This window comes from Macaca fascicularis, chromosome 13 (assembly GCF_037993035.2).
Source record: "Macaca fascicularis isolate 582-1 chromosome 13, T2T-MFA8v1.1".
Classification (NCBI taxonomy): Eukaryota; Metazoa; Chordata; class Mammalia; order Primates; family Cercopithecidae; genus Macaca; species Macaca fascicularis.
The window spans coordinates 19,569,582-19,594,288 of record NC_088387.1 but is presented as its reverse complement, the minus strand read 5'-3'; the positions used below and the strand labels follow the sequence as shown (position 1 = coordinate 19,594,288).

Genomic DNA, 24,707 nt, shown 5'->3' with positions numbered 1-24,707 from the left:
TTATTTATTTATTTTTGAGATGGAGTCTTGTTCTGTAGCTCAGACTGAAGTGTAGTGGCATGATCTTGGCTCAACGCAACCTCTGCCTCCTGGGTTCAAGTGATTCTCCTGCCTCAGCCTCCCGAGTAGCTGGGATTACAGGCATGTACCACCATGCCCAGCTTGTTTTGTATCTTTTAGTAAAGATAGGGTTTCACCATGTTGGCCAGGCTAGTCTCGAACTCCTGACCTCAAGTGATCCATCCGCTTCAGTCTCCCAAAGTCCTGGGATTACAGGCATGAGCCACCACCCCCGGCACACAAGCCTTGCTTCAAGGTGATTCCACCTTGGCGTGTAATTCTCCTCCAGAAACACAGGTTATAAAGTGTTCCCTCTATGAACTGACAGTCTCTCTCTGACTTTGATCTAATATAGACAAGTAGAATGAAAACAGGGCCTGCCTGACATTTCCACTTTTGGCATCCCTCCAAACTGAGGTGACCTTGATACCTAAGAAAGCCCCATGCAGATGGCAGCCCAAGGGGAGCAAGGCCAGGGAAGGACTCTCCCTGTTAGGAAGGACATTCACATAATTTTCTTCCTGTGCACAATGTGAATTCATAAATTCTATTTTTTTTTTTTTTTTTGAGACAGAGTCTCATTCTGTCGCCCACGCTGGAGTGCACTGGTGTCATGATCCCGGCTCACTGCAACCTCCGCCTCCTGGGCTCAAGCGATCCTGCTACCTCAGTCCCCCTCATAGCTGGGATTACAGGCACTGCCACCATGCCCAGCTAATTTTTGGTTTTCTAGTACAGATGAGGTCTCACCATGTTGGCAAAGCTGGTCTTGAACTCCTAACCTCAAACGATCAACCCACCTTGCCTCCCAAAGTGCTGGGATTGCAGGCTTGAGCCACCGTGCCCAGCCTGAATTCATAAATTCTTGAGAGATGGGAGACGGCATTCTTTAACGAGAATTTGGATATAGAGGACACTAATAGAAACTAACAAAGTGCTTTCATAAAATTCCCAAATTCTCAAAGAAAATTTAAAAGTCAAGTTAAGATCCATAAAATGTACATGCCCAGGCCGGGGGTGGTGACTCACACCTGTAATCCCAGCACTTTGGGAGGCCGAGGCAGGGGGATCACGAGGTCAGGAGATTGAGACCATCCTGGCCAACATGGTGAAACCCTGTCTCTACTAAAAATACAAAAATTATCTGGGCGTGGTGGTGCGTGCCCGTAGTCCCAGCTACTCAGGAGGCTGAGGCAGGAGAATTGCTTGAACCTGGGAGGTGGAGGTTGCAGTGAGCCAAGATTGCACCATTGCACTTCAGCCTGGCGACAGAGCAAGACTCCATCTCAGAAAAAAAAAAAAAAGAAAAAGAAAAAGTGCATGCCCACAACTGAGTAAAAGACAGGACTGTGATCAGGAAATGCAGAAAATGTTAAATTTTAATTTAATGGGTTAATTTAGAAAACATTGGCAAGTATTTTCTCCTTTTATCATACCTTCCACCTTTCTCATCTTTGCTGTAGATAAGGTCAAGTTCAGGGACTGCAGGACTTAAGGGGTAGGAAGCAATTCCTTCAAAACAAAAATGAAGGCCGGGTGCGGTGACTCACGCCTGGAATCCCAGCACTTTGGGAGGCCGAGGAGAGCAGATCACTCAAGGTCAGGAGTTTGAGACCAGCCTGGCCAACATGGTGAAACCCCGTCTATACTAAAAATACAAAAAAATTAGCTGGCTGTGGTGGTGCACATCCATAATCCCAGCTACTCGGGAGGTTGAGGCAGGAGTACTGCTTGAACCCAGGAAACGGTCCTTGCAGTGAGCCGAGACCACACCACTGCACTCCATCCTGGGCCATACAGTGAGATTCTGTCTCCGGAAAAAAAAAAAGAAAAGAAAAGAAAAGAAATACTTCTTTACTTCTTTTCTCCTGCTTCGCATCTGCAATGGTGCAGGAATCCACAGATGTAACTAGATGCAACTGGTGAATTGTAAGAAGTTAAAAGCCTGAAGAATGCAGCCGACATGAAAGGCTTTTATTCATATGGGTGATGTGATCTAAATGATTGACTGCTTATTTAGAAAATAGGAAGAGTGTGAGGGACGGCAGCAAGGGCGAAGAATCACCCCTCACCAGACAAGACTACAACAAAATTAATTGAGTCCTCATTTCAGCTTTAAAATTAACAAAAGGGGCTGGTCATGGTGGTTCACTCCTGTAATCTCAGCACTTTAGGAGGCTGAAGCAGGCAGATTTCTTGAGCTCAGGAGTTAGAGAACGGCCTGGACAACATGGTGAAACCCCATCTCTACTAAAAAGACAAAAATTACCTGGGCATGGTGGCTCGTGCCTGTAGTCTCATCTACTCAGGAGGCTGAGGTGGGAGGATCATCTGAGCCCAGTAGGTGGAGGCTGCAGTGAGCTGAGATCACACCACTGCACTACAGCCTGGTCAACAGAGTGAGACCCCATCTCATAAATAAACAAACAAATAAATAAAATGAACAAAAGGGGAATTGTATATCCAGGCTTAAGATGGAGTGAGGCCTTCTAGGAAAAAGAACAGCAACAGCAGTAACAATACCAAATCTTCTGCAGGGGCAGGGTGCAAAGAAATGGTGGTGAGAATGACAAGCTGGGGAAAATAATGCCTGCAATTCCAGACACCTTGGGACTGAGTGCTCCCTTTGAGAAATCTATATGAAGGTCTATGGCAGCAGGTTTAAGCCCAAGGCAGAAGCCACAACTGGAGATAACCATCTGTGAACCAATGACTTATCTGATATTCTCTATGAAGGAGATCACTGCACAGAGTAGAGAATAAGAAGAGGCCTTGTGTAAGCCTTGAAGAAAATCATTATGTCACAGCTGGGTGGGAGAAGGTGGAGGCATAGCCAGAGAGCTAGGAGGAAACCTGCAGAGTCCATGTAAAGAAGAAAGAAGAGTGGAAATGTGGAGGGCCACTAAAAATGTATTCTGACACCTGTTAAAACAGTAAGGAAAATTTTACTCAAGACGACTGTCCCTGTCTCACTTCCCACTGCCCTAGTTAATGCTTACTGGGATTAACTTCTAATTCTCTGTCCCAAGGTCTGTTTCCGGGGGAACCCAAGCTAAGACAGTGCATCATGAACCAAGGATTATGATTCAAGCACATATGGCACATAAACAAAAGCTGAGCATATGCCAAACCATAAAGGCTCGACACATTTCAAAAGATTAAAATCATATAAAATGTTCCCAACTCAATTGCAATTAGGCAAGATAACTAAAAACTAAAAACCCTCCTTATGTTTAGAAATTAAGAAATTTAGAAAAACTTCTAAATAATCTGAGGTCAATGGAGAAATCAAAAGAGAGTAGAGAAGAGAAAATAAGGAGCAAAAGGAGGAGTGAAAGAAAAAGACATTCAAGGAGCAGGACTCCTGTTGGCAGAGATGGCAAGAAGGAAACGGGACTGTTGGCTAAGTTGCAGCAATGCACTCATGGGTTTTTGTTGTTACTGTAGCTATTTTATCTATTTTGAAGAACGATTTGTTATTTCTTCACAGCTATGGGACAAGTAAAATTACATATCTTGCAAAAAAAAAAAAAACAGAAAGTCACGCTTTGTGGCAAATTTAAGTATATTAGAAAAGAAAGCTGGATGCGGTGGCTCAGGCCTGCAATCCCAGCATTTTGGGAGGCCGAGGCAGGTGGATCACGAGGTCAGGAGATGGAGACCATCCTGGCTAACACAGTGAAACCCCGTCTCTACTAAAAATACAAAAAATTAGCCGGGCGTGGTGGCGGGTGCCTATGGTCCCAGCTACTCCGGAGGCTGAGGCAGGAGAATGGCATGAACCTGGGAGGTAGAGCTTGCAGTGAGCCAAGATCATGCCACTGCACTCCAGCCTGGGCAACAGAGTGAGATTCCATTGAAAGAAAGGAAGGAAGGAAGGAAGGAAGGAAGGAAGGAAGGAAGGAAGGAAGGGAGGGAGGGAGGGAGGGAGGGAGGGAGGGAGGGAGGGAGGGAGGGAAAAAAAGGCTGAAAACCAGTGAGCTAAACATTCATTTCAAAAAGGTAGAAACAGACAATTAAATCTAAAGAAAGAAGAAAATAAGAGAACTAGCTGGACATGGTGGCTCACGCCTGTAATTCCAGCACTGTGGGAGGCCAAAGTGGGTGGATCACGAGGTCAGGAGTTTGAGACCAGCCTGGCCAACACAGTGAAATCCTGTCTCTACTAAAAATACAAAAATCAGCCAGGTGTGGTGGCAGGTGCCTGTAATCCCAGCTACTCAGGAGGCTGAGGCAGGAGAATCACTTAACCTGGGAGGTGGAGGGTGCAGTGAGCCGAGATCGTGCCACAGCACTCTAGCCTGGGTAACAGAGTGAGACTCCGTCTCACAAAAAATAAAAAGAAAAGAAAAGAAGATAACTAGTTAAAAACAAATGTACAAAATAAAGTGTCAACAAAGTCAAAAGTAATTTCTGTGAAGATTAACAAAATTGATAACCATTTCTCAAAATCGATCAAAAAAAGGAAAAGCATACAAATAACCAATGTCAGAAATGAAAAGGGAGTTATCACTACAGATTCTACAAACCTTAAAAGATACTATAAAGATATTATTAACAAGTTGATGGCAATTTGAAAATGTAGATGTTTGTTTTAGTCTATTTTCTGTTGCTAAAACAGAATACAATAGACAGGGCAATTTACTAAAAAGAATTTTTCTTATAGTTCTAGAGAATGGGAAGTCCAAGAGCATGGTGCCTGCATCTGGTGAGGGCCTTCATGCCGCATCATAACATGGCAGAGAGCATCATGTGTTCAAAGGGCAAGAGCAGGCCAGCTCAGGTCTTTTTTCCTTTTCTTATAAAATCACCAGTCCCATCATGGTGGCCCCACCCTGATGACCTCGTCTAATCTTAATTACCTCCCAAAGACCCCCACCTTCAAATAGACACAAGAAGACACAAGAAGACACAAGAAGACACAAGAAGAAAGAGACACTGTGAAGTTCTTGCAGTAATTTAAATATAGGCACAATTTTTTGCAGCCAAATGCTATCAAGAAGTAAACTCTCCCCACCACTTTAATCTGAGTTGGGCTTACGACTTCTTTGACCAATAGAATGTGGTAAAAGTGATGTCTGAAGTTTCCATTTTCACTCTCTTGGACCCCTGACACCATCATATAAAGAAACCAGTCTAGCCTATTGTAAGAGAGGACACATAGAGATGTTCTAAAGTGTAGTCTGGATCTCCATTTTGTCTGTTGTAATCACACTTCTTTTAGTTGCATGGCACAGAACCCCACTCAAGCTTACTGAAGCAAGTGGAGTGGGCTGAAAACATCCACCACAGCCCAAAGAAACTAGAGCTGGAAACAAAAAGCCACCAGGATCCAGACCCTTTCAGGGACCACAGGAACTTGCAGGGAGCCAAAGGCCTGTGGGATGTGACCAACTCAGCATTCCACTGAGGCTATATGATCAAGCAGCAAACCGTTTATCATGAATACGGAATGTGGGCAAACTCACTTCTGTGCCTGCCGCAGAAGGTTTGCTAAGGGTAATAGCTTCCTGGTGCTACCGAGCTCCTTGAGGTTATCTACTGGGACATCTAGAGAATGCAGTCTTGCAAGCCTACTCTGGACCGAACAGCTGACCTCTTCTTCTACCCTCTTCTCACTATCTCTTTTGCCTAATAAATACGGGGGCTGTGTAAAGTTCAGGGCCCTTGTCCACTAGAGGCAAGGTGCCCCCTGACCCCTTCTTCCAAATACTCTTTTGTCTCTTGTCTTTTATTCCGGCATTTGCCCCCCTTTGTTCAGTCCACCAGGGATTGTGGCAGGTTACAGGAACTGATCACAATTCTCTCTCCACTACCTGGGTTTCCTCCTAGCTCAGACAAATGGTATAAAATCCTGCAACCCTGAACTTACGGGATTTCTACCTGGCTCCTAAACCAATGAATAACTTCCTTTGTCTTGGAGATTAATCCCTAGGAGAGACTCCCATAGGCCAGGCTCATTCTTCCAAGCAAAGCATAACCCTTGGGTATCAAATGGCCAGTTATTCCAATTTCTGGAGGTTTGGGATCACCTCCAGGGAGGAAGGCCTCGTCTGAATGGTGAATGTGGGTGCAGGCCACGGGCATGCTCAGCTCAGCACTCTGGGGTCTCTCTATTGCATTCATGCCTGTCTGCTTTCTGTTCTTTAGGACCAGTGCCTACTGGGGAGCCTGTATCAAACAGCTGTGCCCATGGAGCCTGTATTCCTGAGGAGAAGCATGAAGAAGCCACAGCAGCCACTGTTGGTACCTGCCCAGATCCACTCAGCATCTCTTCTGCATGTTTAAGGCTGCTCACTTGATCTCATTTTACTCTGCTGAGGGCATTCTTCTGATGGCAGAAGTGAACTTGGCCTATAAAAGGCAAGCCGGAAGTACCAGATAGTCAATGCCCATGAAAATATCCCTTCATGACAGATGGGAAGTTGGTAGATAAACACAATTCCCTTGCTCCTTGATAGGGTAACTGGGTTATGTTCTGTAAAGTCCCCCGCAGGTCCCCAGTGGGACTGAGTCCCAGTTGCCCAGAGTGGTAACTCACTTGATAATGCACCTTTTATTGGCTGCCTTCCTCTCTATGTCTCTCTTCTCCATTCGTCTACCAGTATTTCTGGAATCAAATTCAAATTACCATCTGCATTCAAATTCTGAGTTGGCTTCTGGAAAAACGGAAACTAAGAACAGAAATCCAGTGCATAGGCCAGGTGCAGTGGCTCACGCCTGTAATCCCAGCACTTTGGGAGGCTGATATGAGCAGATCACCTAAGGTCAAGAGTTTGAGACCAGCCTGACCAACGTAGTGAAACCGTCTCTACTAGAAATACAAAAATTAACTGGGCATGGTGGCGGGCACCTGTAATCCCAGCACTTTGGGAGGCTGAGGCAAGGAGATCACCTGCGGTCAGGAGTTTGAGACCAGCCTGACCAACATGGTGAAACCCTGTCTCTACTAGAAATACGAAAATTAGCTGGGCATGGTGGTGGGAGCCTGTAATCCCAGCTACTCGGGAGACTGAGGCAGGAGAATTGCTTAAACTCGGGAGGCAGAGGTTGTGGTGAGCCGAGATCATGCCATTGCACTCCAGCCTGGGCAACAAGAGTGAAATTCTGTCAGAAAAAAAGAAAGGCCAGGCGCGGTGGCTCACGACTGTAATCCCAGCACTTTGGGAGGCCGAGGCGGGCAAATCACAAGGTCAGGAGATCGAGACCATCCTGGCTAACACGGTGAAACCCCGTCTCTACTAAAAATACAAAAAATTAGCCAGGCGAGGTGGCGGGCGCCTGTGGTCCCAGCTACTCGGGAGGCTGAGGCAGGAGAATGGCGTGAACCCGGGAGGTGGAGCTTGCAGTGAGCCGAGATCGCGCCACTGCACTCCAGCCTGGGAGACAGAGTGAGACTCCGTCTCAAAAAAAAAAAAAAAAAAAAAAAAAGAGAAGGAAGGAAGGAGGGAGGGAGGGAGGGAACGAAGGGAGGGAGAAATCCAGTGCATAGCCTTCTAAGCCACACATCCTTCCATGCAGTTGTTGTCAATAATAAAGCCAGTATTTTCATCTCCATTGCCTAATGCCTCTAACTGTTGCCCAGCTGATTCTGAATTCAGCAGGGAAGACGCATGTTATCTATCACCCCCCCGCGAGCCTCCAGAAAACAGAATACAGATTTGGAGAATGCAGCCAGGCACTGTGTCAAGCGCTTACAGTGCTAGCTACTCTAGAAGCTGAGGCAGAGGATCACTGGAGCCCAGAAGTTCGAGGCTGCAGTGAGCTATCATCGCACCACTGTGCTCCAGCCTGGGCAACACAGCAAGACCCTGTCTTTAAAATATATATTTAAAATATATATATATATATGTAACAAGTTGGGGAATGCTAGAGTAGAAGGGAGCGAGGGTCTTTCCCCCATGCACGGAGCATGAATCAGGAAACGGCTGTGTGGCAGAGTTCACAAGGGAGGCCAGGGTAGTCTCAACCCTGGGGCACAGCTGCAGTGTCCTGCTCTTCCCAGGCGCTTCCTTGGCACACCCGGTGAAGCTGGGGAACAGATGACTCTGCCCAGCCAGCTCTCCTAGGGCCCTCTCAGGTATGGATGGCAGGAGTCAAAGCCCAGTATACACAGTCTTTATTTATTGGAAGTCCTGATATCCCGGAAAGCCAGGCCCGTGGCCAGGGCTCGGGACTCCATCTGGTCACTCTGCAGGGGAGGGGGGTTGGGGGGCAGTCATTCATGTCCAGTTTTCCTGCAGTCAGAGGAGTCCTCAGGAGGCAGGAAGTGGCTTTGTCTGTGGAGAAAGCACATCAACAACTAGTAGCACCTCCTCTGTGCCCAGCCTGGGGAACCTATGTAGACACCACAGAGGAGACCCTGCAGAGCCCACAGTCTGCAGGGAGAAGGGTGTCAGGCAATGACCTTGGCCCTGAGCCATGTGAAAACGTCAGCTGTGGTGAAGTGTCATGGCGGGCAGGGAAGGCGCCATTCTGCTGTATTTACAGAGCACCTGCCGAGTACCCAGCAGGCAACACTCTCTGACTCAAGCAGGGAGAGACAGAAAACAAATATGTTAACATTGGATAAATTCTATGAAGAAAATTTAATCAGGGTAAAGAGCAGAGGTGTGTGTGGAATGGGAGGGACATGTACCACTTAAATTGTCAGCCACAAAAACATGGGACATTCTGTAAAGTCTGTAAGCCATGCTGTAGGAGATGAGAATGTTTGTGTTCGCTACTGTGTAGACCAGACAACATGGGAGGCCCACATCTCACTGCCCCTACCTAGGAAGGAAAAATTGTTAACTGGGATGCCATCCCCAGGAAAGACGGGATGATGAGGAGGAGCTGATTGTAGTTACTCTGAGTGCACTGGAAAGCCACAAGAAGGTTTTAAAGGGGAAAGATCTGACCTAATCCCCTGGTTTTTTTTCCTGTTTGTTTTTTGTTTTCTGTGTTTTTTTGGAAGACAGAGTCTTGCTCTATCGCCCAGGCTAGAGTGCAATGGTGCAATCTTGGCTCACTGCAATCTCTGCCTCCTGGGTTCAAGCAATTCTCCTGCCTCAGCCTCCCTAGTAGCTGGGATTACAGGTACCTGCCACCACGCCTGGCTAATATTTTGTATTTTCAGTAGAGATGGTGTTTCATCATGTTGGCCTGGCTGGTCTCGAACTCCTGACCTCAGGTGATCCACCCACCTCAGCCTCCCCAAGTGCTGGGATTACAGGCATGTGCCACCGCACCCGGCCCCAATTCCCATTTTTAAAAGCTCCTTTGGCTGCCAGGGAAGAGAAGACTGTCAGGGCAGGGGTGGCCACAGGGAAAACAGGGAGAGGCTGGTTGCTGGTCCAGGGAGGGAAGCCGCAAATGGCTCTAAGATAGGAGGATGGAGTCTTCACTGTTCATATGCCCAAAAAAGCTTGAGAGAGAGAAATGTCCCCAACAGCTGACTGAGAACAGTATGTGATCGTTAGGTAATGTTTTCTGAGAAGTAAGTTTCTTCCGGCTCTCAGGAATCGTAGTTTCTGCCCTTGGGGTCTGAACTCATCACTTATCCCTGACTTACAAAAATAATTAACGCCTATAGGGCCTGGTAAGAAGGGCATCGCCCCAATCTTCAGCCAACAGCTCCCCTGACACAGGCATAGGATATGAGCCTTGATGGAGGGGCACAGGGACCTTGGGAACTTGAAGACAGGGGAGGGGAGTGGGTGGGACATCAGGGAGGTTTTCTGAGAGAGGTGCCATCTAAGCTGGAATAGGAATTAGCCAGGAGATGGATTAGGAAGGGCAGTCCCGGCAGAAGGAAACAGCTGGACAAAAGCAGCAGAGATGTGCACTTGAGTAACTGCATGTTCACTGGGGCTGGAACATAGAGCTTAAGGGGGAAAGTGGGAAGAGGTGGGACCATGGGTTGCAGGGACTGCATCCCACAGGGCCCTGTGGGCTGTGCTGGCATTAAGACTTGGGTTGGTGGAAGTGAGAACCATGGAAAGGTTTGTAAGTAGAAGCAGAACATGGTTAGATTTCCTCTGAGATCAGTCTAGGATGATCACCAAGAACGATTGGAAGGTCAAGATGAAGCATGGGGCCCAGGAGAAGGATGGCCTGGTGGTCCAAGAGAGATGACAGGGCTGCAGGGGCAGAGAGAAGGCCCCAGGAGAGGGTGCTCAGAGGGGCTGGGGAAAGATGTGACTTTCACCTTTGGAGCTCACAGTCCAGTCAGGAGGGCAGTAAACATCTAAAAGAGCATTTTTCAACGTTTTCCCATTACTGCCTCTCCTCAAGGAGTCATTTTAGACTTTTGTTCTAATTGCCCAACCATGAAACTTACATATCACAAATATACTGTATATCTGGCTTACATATTAGATACATTTAAAAGAGTGAGCTTTTTTTGGCCACCTCAGCCCAGCCCCTCTCCAGTTGCAGATGAAAAGTAGTGGGAGAGAGAGGGTGAGGGAGGAGGTGGATGAAGTCAGCCTAGGGAAGAACACAGAGAACCTAGCAAGGACCTGGAATTTTATTCTCAATGTGACGCAAAGCCACTGGAGAGATTTAAGCATAGGTGTAATGAGACCAAATTTCAGTCCTAACATGCTCACCCAGGCCGCTTTATGGAGGCAAGAAAAGAAGAAGGGAGACCAGGGAGAAGGCTGGGGCAGGTATCCTGGAGGGGGAGGGTGTGGGTGGTGGTGGATTAAAGCAGGGGCTATATGGGGCAAGAAGTGATGATGTTCTGGATTCTGGATGCATGGCAAAGGCCTGTGTGGTGGTGGGGTGGGGCTGAGGATGACTCCTAAGTCTTTACCCTGAACAATCAGAAGGATGAAGGGCATGTTGTGGAGAAAAGAGATGAACTGAGATGAGCCCCTCTTACCTCCACAGTTGTAGGTGAACGTGGTGGCTGCACCTTCTCAGCGCACTGCAGGAAGCGGTGCATATGCTCCGCACAGTTGCCCACAGCTGCCTCGTTCTGTCGAAGACACTCCTCGAAGGCCTCAAAAGGCTGAGCACAGGCCTGGCGGATCTGGCGGATGATTGGGCTGTGGGGGTAGGGCAGTTCAGCCTCTGGGAGATTCCCACCCCACTGCCCACCCCCCACACTGTCTCATACTTGCCGACACTCACTGGGAGGATGTGCATTGGGCAATGCTCATCTTAAGGTAGTGACAGTCCCGCTGCCAGGATTCCGGCTTGGCCGCCACACACTGGCCATACTGCTCCAACTCCCGGCCACAGTAGCGAGCGGTGACCTCCAGAGCTGCCTGCCTGTGGGACAGGATGGGCTGAGGATCATTCCAGGCAGCAGGGAAGCAAGGGAATCTTTATTTTATTTTATTTTTTAGAGACAGGGTCTCACTGTGGCCCAGGCTGGAGTGCAGTGGCATGATCATAGCTCACTGTAGCCACCAACTCCTGGATTCAAGTGATCTTCCTGCCTCAACCTCCTAAGTAGCTGGGACCACAGGCATGAGCCACCATGCCCAGCTAATTTTTTATGTTTTGTAGAAACAGGGTCTTGCTATGTTGCCCAGGCTGGTATTGAACCCCTCAGCTCAAGTGATCCTCCCGCTTAGACCTCCCAAAGTGCTAGGATTACAGGCATGAGCTATGGTGCTTGGCAAAGAAAGGGAGTTCTGGTCTGGATCTGAAGTAGGACTAGGCGTTCAGGGCAGATGTGGGAGTCTGAAGGATCCTGAGATGGGGCCAAAGAAGTGTAGAGGTGAGGCCTAGCCCTGGGGCTTGTAAAGCAGAAGGGGAGCTTCTGGGGAGAGAGTGGAGGTTCTAAAACAAGGTCTGATTAATCTAAGGTAGGCCTTCTGGGTCCTAGAAGACAGGCCTTGAAATCCAGGCATCCCCCAGTAGGCCTGAGGATCATGCAGAGAAGACTTACGGACTTAGAAGTAAGATCTAGAATTCCAGGGAGAGAGCTTGAAAGCCCTAAATGGGTTTGGGGATTCTAAAAGTGAGGTTTAGAGGTCCAGGAGGTGAGGTCTCAGGTCCTGGGGAAGAGTGTCTTAGCCAAAGAGTCTTCAAGATGAAACCTGAGGCCGTGGTGCGGGACTCAAGTCCCAGGGGCATGAGGTCTGGAAGCCCTGCATGAGGTTGGTGCTCTGGGAATCCCGGGCAAGGTCAGAGTGGTCTAGGAACAAGTCTATGGACCCTATAGGTGAGGACTGGGGTCCTGGGCAGATGTGGAAGGTTCAATAGGTAAAGTTTGGTGATCGAGGGGGAGGAATCTGGAGCTCTGAGGACGGGTGTAGGAGTCCTAGAGGTCCCTAAATATGTCTGTAGTCTTAGGATTTCGGTGTGAACGGCCGGACCAGGGGTACTGGGGGCAGAGCTTGGGTGAATAGTGACTGGACCGAAGTCCTAAGCTGCTGCGAGAGGGGGCGGGGCCTAAACGCTTAGAGGGCGGGGCTTGGGCATGCGGAGGGTTGTAACTCGTGAGGGAAGGCGCTGAATCCTGAGGGTCAGATCTCCAAGAAGGAGGGAGGCTGGTCCTAATTCCGGAGGTCCTAGACTAGGTCTAGATCACTGGGTAAGAGAAGGGGAGCGGCCGCACGTATACGGTAGGCGCTCTCACTACTCACATCTCGAGACTTTTGCCGGCGTAGGTCTGTCCGGGGGGAACGACCCGCCTTTTCCGGTATCGGTTGTCATGGCGGCGCCCAGCCCAGCCTGTTTTTTTCCGGTAGCCAATTGAACTAACAACCGGTTCCCTTTAGGACTAATCTGTCATGGCGGCGCCCCACCTCTTCTTCCGGTCCCGACTCGTCATGGCGACGCCCTGAGTAGCCACTTCCGCCCTCTTCTGGCTAGATCTATCCCTATTTCCGGCTTGCCATGGCAGCGCCCGGGGTTCAACGGAAGTAAGCGATGGAAAGTACGGTGGTGCCTCCGCTCCAAAGAGAATGCGCCGCTGAGCTGCGCCGCACCTCACGGGATTGAGCCGCAGACACAAGCGCTCCAAATCTCCGACTGGAGCTGGTGGGAAGCGGCTGCTGTTGCTGCGGCGTCTCAACATGTTGTTCCCAGTTTGGTTGGGTGCTATGGCGGTAGGCTGTTGGACTCAGGGATAGGGGGCCTGATTCCTAACGCCACGCTGCCACCATCGGCCTGGCGCAGAAGCTGATAGTCCTCCTGGCACCCTGGTTCATGCGAGCGCTTGGAACAGAAGGGAAGAGGGAGTCAAACCAAGAGCCGAACTAATTCGGCTTGGGCCTCGTATTTACTCAGCCTGGGTGACCCAGGCGTTCCTCCGTCCCTTAGTGTAGGCCAGGACAGACATGGTGTTTAATCCCGACTCCGTGAGACTATCAAGCCAGTTACTTCCTCTCTTTGTAATTAATTCCTCCTAGTGTAGTAACATTTCCCCCTTCCTTCTCATCTGTCTTAAAAGTGTGAGGTTAGACATGGGCGTGAGTTTCCCAACTTAAAAGACTGGATATCCCCTGGTCAGAGAACTGAGCATCAGTCCTGCCATTTAGTTTGCAGATCTTTCAAGACTCTAGTCAAAATGAGCAGAACACTTTGCAGTTAATCATAGAGTTGAAGATGAACGAGAAGATGAACGAGAGCTACTTGACTGTGAACTAGTAACGACCACTTGGAGTCTCAGTGTGTCTGTAAAATGATGATGATGACAGTGACCTCATAGAGGACACAGTGCAAGTGAACAGTTTGATACTGAGCTTGGAGCCTCAGGTGTTCTGGATAAGTGAGAGCTCTACGGGAGGCTGTAACCATGAGCTACCCTGGTTGGCAGTTGACATCCGAGGACCAGCACTGGTCATCTGAATCTGCCATAGGCACAGAAAGCTTTACACCTTGAGATCCCTCCATTCTTTTTAAACTTCCAAGTGTATGTTTGGTGGGAGAAGAGGGGAGGGGATCAACATTTAAAGGCTCTGGAAGGAGTCAGATAACTGTTTTTGGCTTCAAATGTAGACTGAATCCCTGGATTTTCCTCTACTGGGAGAACGAAATCTTAATCCACCCCGTTCCCTTGTTTGTACTCAGAAACGAATACCCCAAAGATGCATTTTGACATGCTGAAAGGCCTTAGAAGCTACCTCAGAAGATCTGTCTAACCTTTCTTGTTGGTGTGGGGGGGTGGGGATGCCCACAGGTACACAGGGAGGGAGTTTCTGAAATTTTCTTATCTGACCACGAAAGCAAAAAAGAAGTTCAATTGTCTTAAACCCGGTTTCTAGGGATCTCGTTAAAGAACTAGGAAAAATCAACCACCTGTTAACAGAAAAACCAAACTGAAATGTCTTAAAGAGGTTTGTTTTGAGCCAATATGAGTGACCATGGCCTGGGAAACACAGGTCCTGAGAAAGTGTGCCTGAGACAGTAGAATTACAGTTTGGTTTTGTACATTTTAGGTGGATGGCAGTTACAAAGACATAAATCAGTACATAGAAGGTAAAGATTGTGTTCAGCTGGGTGCAGTGGCTCATGCCTGTAATTCCAGCACTTTGGGAGGTCGAGGTGGGCGGATCACTGGAAGTCAGGAGTTGGAGACCAGCCAGGAGTAGAGACATGGCGAAACCCTGTCTCTACAAAAAATACAAAAAATTAGCCAGGCATGGTTGGCAGGTGCCTGTAGTCCCAGCTACTCAGGAGGCTGAGGCACGAGAATTGCTGCGGAGGTTGTAGTGAGCCGAGATCACACCACTGCACTCCAGCCTGGATGACAGAGCATGACTCTGTCTCAAATTTAAAAAACTACAGTATTTTTATAATACATTTCGTAGTACCACTTATAACCACTTGGGTGCGTGGGTTGCCCATTAAATAAAACAGTTTACAGTTGACCCTTGAACAAGATGGATTTAAAGTGTACTGATGCACTTATACTCGGATTTTCTTCTGCCTCTGTCACTCTGAGACAGCAAGACCAACCCCCCTTCCTCCTCCTCAGCTACTCAATGTGAAGAGGACAAGGGTGGACGCCTTTATGATGATCCACTTCCACTTAATGAATAGTATATTTTCTCTTCCTTACAATTTCCTTAATAACACTTTCTCTCTAGTTTACTATTGCAAGAATACAGTATATAATGCATATATCATACAAAATATGTGTTAATCTACTGTTTATGTCATCAGTAAGACTTCAGATCAACAGCAGGCTGTTAGTAGTTAAGTTTTGGGGGAGTCAAAAGTTATATGTGGATTTTCTACTGCATTATTTAAGGGTCAACTGTAGATTCAAGAACTACCTAGGAGTGTAGAGTTGACTGATAGCACTGGGACTGATGATAACATCATAACCTGAAGAGGTGTCAACAATGGTAATGGACCCCCAGCAACCCTGGAGTGGGGATGTCTAAAGATGGATGTCATCCACCAGGCAGGAGTTGGTGCTGCCAATGTGTCATGTATTGCAGCCTCTTTTATTGTTACTTGTTTATTTTTTGAGACGGCATCTCGCTCTGTCACCCAGGCTGGAGTACAGTGGCACGATCTCAGCTCACTGCAACCTCCACCTCCCGGGTTCAGGTGATTCTTCTGCCTCAGCCTCCCGAATAGCTGAGACTACAGGCGTGTGCACCACGCCCGGCTAGTTTTTGTATTTTTAGTAGAGATAGGGTTCCACCATATTGGCCAGGCTGGTCTGGAAGTCCTGACCTCGTGATCCGCCCATGTCAGCCTCCCAAAGTGCTGAGATTACAGGCCTGCAGCCTCTTTTACTACAACAGATATGGGAGTCACAAGTGTGGCATATGGTGGTGGCTTCTGCATTAGAAACATAGGCCAAGTGCGGTGGCTCATCCCTGTAAATCCCAGCACTTTGGGAAACTGAGGTGGACAGAATGCTTGAGCCCAGGAGTTTGAGACCAGCCTGGGCAACATGGTGAAATTCTGTCTCTACAAAAAGTACAGAAGTTACCTGGGTGTGGTGATGTCATAGATAGTGGATTTATCCTTCCAACACCAACAACTAAAAAATCTGGACAAAATAGGAGACAACAGAGTTCAGACACTGGAAACAAGCATTGTAGCACAGTGGTCCCCAAGAGAAAGGAGACAAATGAAGTGACACTAGTGGCCCGGCTTATGTCTGGAGAGTTAGTTTCCAGGCTACACAGCCCAGGGGTATCCCTGAGTTGGGACAAAGTTGAGAATTTGGAGAGGCCAAGGCAGCTAGAGTTTGTAAGGCAGGGTACCAGAGAGTAGCATGACACAGGCCTGCAGAGGGTTTCCTGCACATGTAGCGCACAGCATGTCTGTGAATACACTCCTGGAGGCCAAGGGAACCACCAGGAAGGTGCAGGCAGAGCAATCCCTAGAGCTTGCAGTTGTCCATGTTCCACCCCCAGCCACAGAGGAGACCATCACTGTGCACGGGATAAACTACTCAAAGATACTGCCTCTCTAGTGAGGCAAACTTAGCCCTAATGGCTGCTCTGGTCTCACCTAAGTAAGCTTAGAAACACTGAAGCAAGCCCTCAGTTCGAAGGAAAATGGAAATACGGTATATGAAATCAAGATCTCCAGATATAGTAAATAGAACCCTTATGACAAAAATAGCACAAAGGCCAGGAGACAGGGAGGTGTGTGCTGTTGCTAAGTTGTTCTACCTGTGAAATGATAGAATATTACATAAAAGTGTGACAAGTCTAAAGATTTACACTGGAAATTTTAAAAGAAACAACAAAAAATGAAAAAGGGGGTAGGGTTAATAAGCCAACAATGGAGATAAAAATGAAATAATAAATAAATTAGCCCCATACAAGTATGTATGGCCATCTGATTTAAACCCTGTCACTCCGGCTGGAGAGCAGTGGTGCGATCACGGCTCACTGCAGCCTTGACTCCCAGGCTCAGATGATCCTGCCACCTCAGCCTCCTAGGGAGCTGGGACTATAGGCGCACACCACCATGCCTGGCTAATTTTTTTAGTAGAGATGGGGTCTGGCTGTGTTGCCCAGGCTGGTCTCAAATTCCTAGGCTCAAGCAATCATCCCACTTCAGCCTCTCAAAGTGCAGGGATTACAGGTGTGAGCCACTGCACCTGGCCTATGGCCATCTGATTTTTGACGGAAGTGCAAAAGTAATTCAATAAAGGATCGCTTTCAAGTAGCAGTGCTGGAGCAGTTGGATATCTACTGGCAAAAAAAAAAAAAAAAAGAATCTTGATCTAAACCTTACACCTTGTACAAAAATGAACTCTAAGTGGAAAATGGATCATAGATTTAAATATAAAGCATAAGACTATAAAACCTTTAGAAAATAACATACAAGAAAATCTTTGGGCTAGTGAAGAGTTCTTAGACGTAACAGCAAAAACGCAAAAACCCGTAAATTGGGCTTCATCAAAATTTAAATTTGTTTCTCTGCAAAATACCTGTGAAGAGGATGAAAAGACAAACTATGGACTGGGAGAAATTATTTGCAAAGCACTTGTGTGACAAAGGCTTTATATCTGGAATATATAATGAAGTCTTGAAAGTCAAAAGTAAGACAAACCGATTAAAAAATGAGCAGCAGACATTTCACTGAAGATATACAGATGGCAAACACACACATGAAGAGATGTTCAACATCTTCAGCCATTAAAGAAATGCAAATTAAAGCCACAATGAGATATCACTACCCATCTATCAGAATGGCTAAAATAAGAAATAGTGGGCTGGTCCAAATGCAATGGTGTTTGCGACAAATTGACCACAACCTCTTACAGATTTATTTGTTCTTTTTCCACTCCCACTGCTTCACTTGACTAGCCTTAAAAAAAAAAAAAAAGGTGACATCACCAAATGCTGGTTGGTCAGAATGCCAAGAAATGAATCACTCATGCATTGCTGGTAGGAATGTAAAATGGCACGGCCACTCTGAAAATTTTGGCAGTTTCTTAAATGAAATATGCAACTACCATATGACCTAGCAATCCCGACCTTGAACGTTTGTCCCACGGAAATGAAACATATGTTTACACAATAACCTGTATAGTAGTCCTCCTTATCTGCAGTTTTGCTTTTTTTTTTTTTTTTGAGACTCTAGTCTTGCTCTGTTGCCCAGGTTAGTGTGCAGTGGCGTGATCTTGGCTCACTGCAACCTCTGCCTCCTGGGTTCAAGTGATTCTCCTGTCTCAGCCTCCTGAGTAGCTGGGATTACAGGTGTGTACCACCACACCCAGCTAATTTTTGTATTTTTAATACAGACGGGGTTTCCCCATGATGGCCAGGCTGGTCTGAAACTCCTGACCTCAAGTGCTCAGTACACCTTGGCCTGCCAAAGTCCTGGATTACAGGCATGCACCACCACGCCCAGCCAGTTTTGCTTTATGTAGTTTCAGTTACCCACAGCCTGAAAATCTGTGAGTACAGTATATTTTGAGGCCACATTCATTTAATTACAGTATAGTTGTTCTATTTATTGTCAATCTCTTACAGTGCCTAATTAAACTTCATCAAAGGTATGTATGTATAGGAATATATATAGGATATATAGTACATATAGCACATATGGATAGTGTATATACCATGGTTTCACTCACTGGGAGTCTTGGATATATTCTTTAAGGATAAAGGGGGACTATTATACATGATTGTTCAGATCAGCTTTATTGTTAATGTCCCGAACTGGAAACAACCAAAATGTTTAAGATGAATGGTTAAACTATGTACATATATACTATGTATGTATGCTATGTGCATAGTATATCCATGTTATGGAGTACTATATAGCAATAAAAAGGAATTAACTATTGATACATGCAACTACCTGAATGTATCTCAAGGGAATTGAATGAAAAGGCCATTCTCAAAAGGTTGTACTTCATGATCCCATTTACATAAGATTCTTGAAATAAGAAAACTATAAAGAACAGATTAGTGGTTTCCAGGGGTTAGAAATGGGGGACAGAGATAAAAGGATAGTATGGCAGAGCTCTGTGATGACAGAACAGCTCTGTATCTTGCTTATGTTGGTGTTTTTGTCAATCTACACAGGTGATAAAATGAAATAGAACTGTTTACCACACGCAACACAAATGAGTGCAAATGGGTGAAATTTGAATAAGCTCTGTGGACTGTCCCAATGTCAATTTCTTAGTGGTGAATCTACAATCAAAAAGCTAAAAAATGGTTTTTTTTGGAAATGTTTTTAGTGCTGCTATAAATGGAAATGGAGAGATGGACAATAGACCTCAGCTGTGGGATCGTTCAGTAGACAGAACCTGGAATAGTGTGCGAAAGTGTATGGCTGCGATTCTATTAACAGCAGGGAGAAATGTCAGTCAATAGAATCCAGTTTTTCCTTATTCTTCTCAACCAGTTTCCTGAAGCAAAGCCTATCTTTTCTATTAAATAGTTTTTTTCTTTTGCCTTTTTTTTTTTTTTTTTTTTGAGACGGGGTCTTATTCTGTTGTCCAGGCTGGAGTGTGGTGGCACAATTTTGGCTCACTGAAGCCTGGACCTTCCAGGCTCAGGAGATTCTCCCACCTCAGCCTACTGTGTAGCTGGAACTACAGGCGTGTACCACTACACCAGGCTAATTTTTTATGTAGAAATGGGGTTTCCCCATGTTACCCAGGCTGGACTTGAATTCCTGGGCTCAGCCAGGAATTCAACCTGCTGAGCCAGTGTTGGGATTATGGGTGTAAGCCACTGTACCCAGTCTTTTTTATTTATAGAGACTGGGTCCTGCTCTGTCACCCAGGCTGGAATGCAGTGGCACAGTCTTGGCAGCCTCAACCTTTTGGGTTCAAGCAATCCTCCCACCTCAGCCTCCCAAGTAGCTGGGACTACAGGGGTGTGCCACCATGCTTGGCTAATTTTTTTGTCATTAGTCTCAGCCCAGGCTGGTCTAGAACTCCTAGGCACAAGTGATTGCTCTCACCTAGGCCTCCTAAAATGTTGGGATTACTGGTGTGAGCCACCATGCCCGTCCTGCTAAGCCTATCTTGAAATGATAGATTTTTCTGAGTCTTTTCCTATCTGCCTTATTTTATAATTAGTGACAGACCATCTAAACCAAACTCAGGAAAGAATTACCTTAGGAAAGCTTTCATCATCAAAAAATATCCTATAATTGCACAAGTACATACAAGATGATCTATTATCAACAGTTTATAATGGCCAAAGATAAATAGGCAGAGTATTTGCCGAAAAAAGTTATAATGGCCAAAGAATGGAACAACTCAAATACACAGGGGATGGTATATCCGTACAATAAAATACTGTGCACAGGAAAGAAAACATAAGCGGCACTCTACACACTGCTTGAAAGCAGGTCAATATAAATGCAGAAAAAAGCCAAGTATGGAAGTGTAGACTAAATATAAAATACTCACTGGAGGCCAGGCGCAGTGGCTCACACCTGTAATCCCAGCACTTTGGGAGGCAAAGGTGGGTGGATCACTTGAGGTCAAGGTCTTTAAGACAAGGTCTTCCTACATTACCCAGGCTGGCCTTGAACTCCTGCACTTAAATGATCCTCCCACCTTAGCCTCTCAAATAGCAGGGACTACAGATGCATAGCACCATGCCTGGCTTCCAAAATGGATGAATCTTATTTCACTATCCTAAGTGAAATAAGCCAGTCGGAGGACAAATATTGCATGATACCACTATATGAGATATCTATAATAGTCAAACTTGTAGAAACAGGGTAGAAGGGTGCTTGCTAGGGGCTAGGGAAATGGAGAGTTGTTCAACAGGTATAAAGCTTCAGTTATGCAAGACAAGCAAGGTCTAAAGATCTGTTGTACAACATGGTGCCTATAATTAACAATAGTGTATTGTACACTTAAAGATTTGTTAAGAGGGTAGGTCTTGAGTTACGTGTTCTTACCACAGAAAACAAAACAAAAAACTCAACAGCAACCAAAAAGCAAAAAACAAAGGGGCAGGAGGAAACTTGTGGAGATGACAGATATGTTTATTACCCTGATTGTGGTGATGGTATCAAAGGTGTGTACATATAGTCTAACCCATCAAACTGTATTCATTACATATGTAACAACTGTACTTCTATAAAGCTGGCAAAAAACACTCTGTTTGTTTTTACTTCAATGTTGCTATAAGAAAATATAAAATTACGTTACAGCTTGCATTCTATTTGTATAGTACTGTCCTGCTCAAGATGGATTAACAGGTGTGTGACAGTCACTGCCTGCTGAAAGCAGGGTGTAGGGAACCTGTATGTTCTTCCATTTATCAATATTTCATATTTTGAGAAGACATGAGATTTTTGAACAAATATACAGAAAATCATTGTCAACAGTTAATCTACCAGCGAGATTCACACTTTGCATTCTTGGTTTTCAGATCTTGGTTGAGAGTTCTAACACCCTTGAAAAATCTCAAGAGTAACCTGGTAATAATATCTTCATTGAACTAAAATTACGTTTTGTTTTAATCTGATAGGCCTCCTAATCCAAAAGGTCAACATCAAGTTAAACAACATCCAGTTTCACTTTGATGTTCATAGCTGCCAATTCAGCTACAAAATACCGAAAAACATAAGGCACAGAAACAGTATCGATAGTGTCACTGCGATTACACAGAGTACAGTTGTATTTTCTGTTGCGCATGGCAGACCAAGAAGGGGGTGGCTTCTCCAACAGTGGAGAGAGTAAACTGCCACACTTCACACACACGTGGGCTACTGACCGATCTGAGCAGTTGAAGAGGCGGTCATGAAGGAGAAAAGATGTACCGTGAGCTAAAAGCGCATCCCGTTCCATCTCCCCAAAACGGATTCCACCCTGGACATTTCTTCCCCCAATAGGCTGGTTGGTGACTCTGTCTCGGGCCCCAGTTGTCCTTACTTGAAATTTGTCTGAGACCATGTGGCGTAAGCGCTGATAATAAACCACTCCTATGAAGATGTCTGCTTCCAGTTCTAGCCCACTGATGCCACTATATAACCTCTCGGTGCCATAGAAATTGTAGCCAGCAGCCTTTAACATCTCACCAAAGTATTCTAAGGCCGAGTTCTCCTCTGAGAAGATGAAGGGTGTAGCATCATGGCAGAGACCATGCAAAGCTGCAGACTTCCCAGCCATACTCTCAATTAACATCCCGATGGTCATGCGGGATGGAAAACCATGGGGATTGAACAGAATGTCTGGGACCATCCCACTCTCAGTAAAAGGCATGTCCTCAGCCGGCCACAATCTGCTCAAAATGCCCTTCTGCCCATGACGACTGGCAAATTTATCTCCGATAGTTGGGTTCCGAGGCACTCTCATAGTGATGCAAACACACTTGAATTTTCCACTCCCAGTGTCATTACTGCACACTTTGATGTTATCCACAACACAATTTTCTTTACTCCTAGGAAAAAGTAAACTCTGTAAGGTCAACCTATTTGTTTAAACTTATAGAGGTAAGTTTCATTGACATAATTAGTGCTTCATAAAAGATATTTGTAAAACACATTTTTTTTTTTTTTTTGATGAGACAGGGTCTCACTCTGTTGCCCAGGCTGGAGAGGGGTGGTGTGATTACAGCTCACTGCAGCCTTGACTTTCCAGGTTCAAGGAATCCTCCCACCTTAGCCGCCTCAGTAGCTGGGACTACAGGTACATGCCACTAGGCTTGGCTAATTTTTAAATTTTTTGTAGAGACAGGGTCCCACTACATTGCCCAGATTGATCTTAAACTTCTGGGCTTAAGGGAGCCTCCCATTTTGGTCTCCCAAATTGTCGGGTTGCAGGTGTGAACTACTGTGCCTGGCCTGCAAAACTCATTCTTACCTTTATTCTCCAATACAAACAGAGATGGTATGAATAGAGCTATTGGTGATATTCACTACAGAATTATGTTCATCTGAAAGAAAACTAGCAACAAAGGCAACTGAAAAATTATTATGAAGGTCTACTGAAATAAATTATATTGTAAAATAAGCTAAAATAAGACATTTCTAATAAGAGGTATGAGCTCAACATTTTGGCTAGGAAACATTGCTAACATTGTATATGATAAAGACGACAAAGTTTGTATAATACAGTTTTTAAAAAAAGCACAAATAGACCAGGCACAGTGGCTCACACCTGTAATCCTAGCACTTTGGGAGGCTGAAGCAGGTGGATCACTTGAGCCCAGGAGTTCGAGACCCTCCTGGGCAACATGGTGAAACCATCTCTACTAAAAATACAAAAAATTAGCTGGGCATGGTGGTACGTGCCTGTAGTCCCAGCTACTTGAAGGCTGAGGTGAGAGGATTGCTTGAGCCGGGAGGTGGAGGTTGTAGGGAGTGAGATCACTCCACTGCACTCCAGCCTGGCTAACACACTGAGACCCTATCTCAAAAAACAAACAAAAACCAGCTTGGATACCCAAACTTACTTATAGTACATCACAAAACTTTCCCCAGTGTTGAGGTTTAGGTAGCTGTAATATGGATCTCCATACTGCAGTTTTGCTCCTATAAACGGCAATCCATCGTCATCTAACTTCTGCAAAATCCGTGGGTCACCAGGTTTGATTCCAAACACCAGGCTACTATCTCCTTGTTTAATTTTTTCAGAGAGGTCTATGAACTCAGACTTGTAGACACTTCCATGGGCAAAGCCTCGTTCCCAAGAGGCCTTATTCACAATCTGTGAAGTAAAAGAATCGTTAATTTAAAAGACTGAGGCCAAGTGAGGATTTTCAAAATAAAACTAGGTGGGACTATAATACTTGGTTTAGGATAACTGGCATCACATTTTAACTCTCCTCACATTTTCCAAATCACTGATACTAACTACAAAAATCCAGACATGGCTGGGCACAGTGGCTCATGCCTGTAATTCCAGCACTTTGGGAGGCCAAGGCAGGCTGATCACTTGAGGTCAGGAGTTAAGAGACCAGCCTAGCCAACATGGTGAAACTCCATCTCTACTAAAAATAAAAAATCAGCCAGGCGTGGTGGCGGGTGCCTATAGTCCCAGCTACTCGAAAGGCTGAGGCAGGAGAATTGCTTGAACCCAGAAGGCAGGGGTTGTAGTGAGCCAAGATCGTGCCACTGCACTCCAGCCTGGACAATAGAGCAAGACTCTGGCTCAAAAAAAACACAAAAAACAAAAAACACCAAGAAAAACAAAAACCCAGGCACACAGAAATAGCTTAAAATCTAATCATACTTAAATATAAAAGGTAGATATATCCAAAACCAAACTCTTCAAAATTTACTCATAATATGCACTCAAATATGCAAGATATATGTGTATCTGAATATTTAGTGGATACTCCTCAAGGCTTGCCCACTTTCAACTTAGACCAAGAACTAATCATTTCATAGAACATCATGTGCCAAATACTAGGTACTTGGGTACACAAAAATATTCCTTCAGTGATTTCACAGTAAACAAAAGAGTTAAAAGATAAAAAGATCGGAACAACATTTCCCGGTAAAACTTACCATGGCATCTTCCATATCATAGCCAGTGTAAGAAATCACGGCAACGATGGCATTGGTCCCAATTGGATAGTTATCCATGTCATAATAATCATACATGGAGGGTCTCACCAAGGGACTCTGAGGAGTCTGAAGACGATACAGTTTGTTATCTGATCGGTCTTGGTAAGTGAGAAGTGGAAAGCCCATAGTTTGCTTACCTACACGGAGAAAAACATCTTAGCATTTTCTGCTTCTTTCATCTTGATTATAGGTGTGATACACAACACTGGAAACAACTAAATATTCATCAG

The 24,707-nt window shown here is 45.7% G+C and overlaps 2 protein-coding genes across 10 annotated transcripts in view; both read right to left on the bottom strand.

Moving 5' to 3' along the window:
• Window positions 1-8,162: 8,162 nt before the first annotated feature.
• On the bottom strand, window positions 8,163-12,699 carry CHCHD5 (coiled-coil-helix-coiled-coil-helix domain containing 5). The gene is made up of 4 exons (XM_005575273.4): window positions 12,645-12,699; window positions 11,179-11,319; window positions 10,928-11,093; window positions 8,163-8,339 (listed from the first exon to the last, which is right to left on the bottom strand). Coding segments are annotated over exons 1-4 (333 nt in total). The 5' UTR covers window positions 12,647-12,699; the 3' UTR covers window positions 8,163-8,315.
• Window positions 12,700-20,928: 8,229 nt separating this feature from the next.
• Window positions 20,929-24,707, bottom strand: part of POLR1B (RNA polymerase I subunit B) — a 33,983-nt gene continuing 30,204 nt past the window's right edge. For all 9 annotated transcript variants that reach the window (XR_012422046.1, XM_074011267.1, XM_074011265.1 and 6 more), the window contains 3 exons: window positions 24,418-24,614; window positions 23,361-23,614; window positions 20,929-22,346 (listed from right to left, as the gene is read on the bottom strand). Coding sequence is in view for 8 of the 9 variants with exons in the window: in XM_074011267.1 (XP_073867368.1) it covers window positions 21,464-22,346; window positions 23,361-23,614; window positions 24,418-24,614 (1,334 nt within the window). In the remaining variant the exon portion in view is untranslated. The remainder of the gene's footprint in view (window positions 22,347-23,360; window positions 23,615-24,417; window positions 24,615-24,707) is intronic.

Excerpts from the sequence above, each read along its gene's own strand:
- CHCHD5 (XM_005575273.4), bottom strand. Across the intron at positions 11,094-11,178 it reads GCCCAATGCACATCCTCCCA|CCCAATCATCCGCCAGATCC; the intron begins GTGAGTGTCGGC and ends CTACCCCCACAG. Across the intron at positions 8,340-10,927 it reads GTTCACCTACAACTGTGGAG|ACAAAGCCACTTCCTGCCTC; the intron begins GTAAGAGGGGCT and ends CTTTCTCCACAG.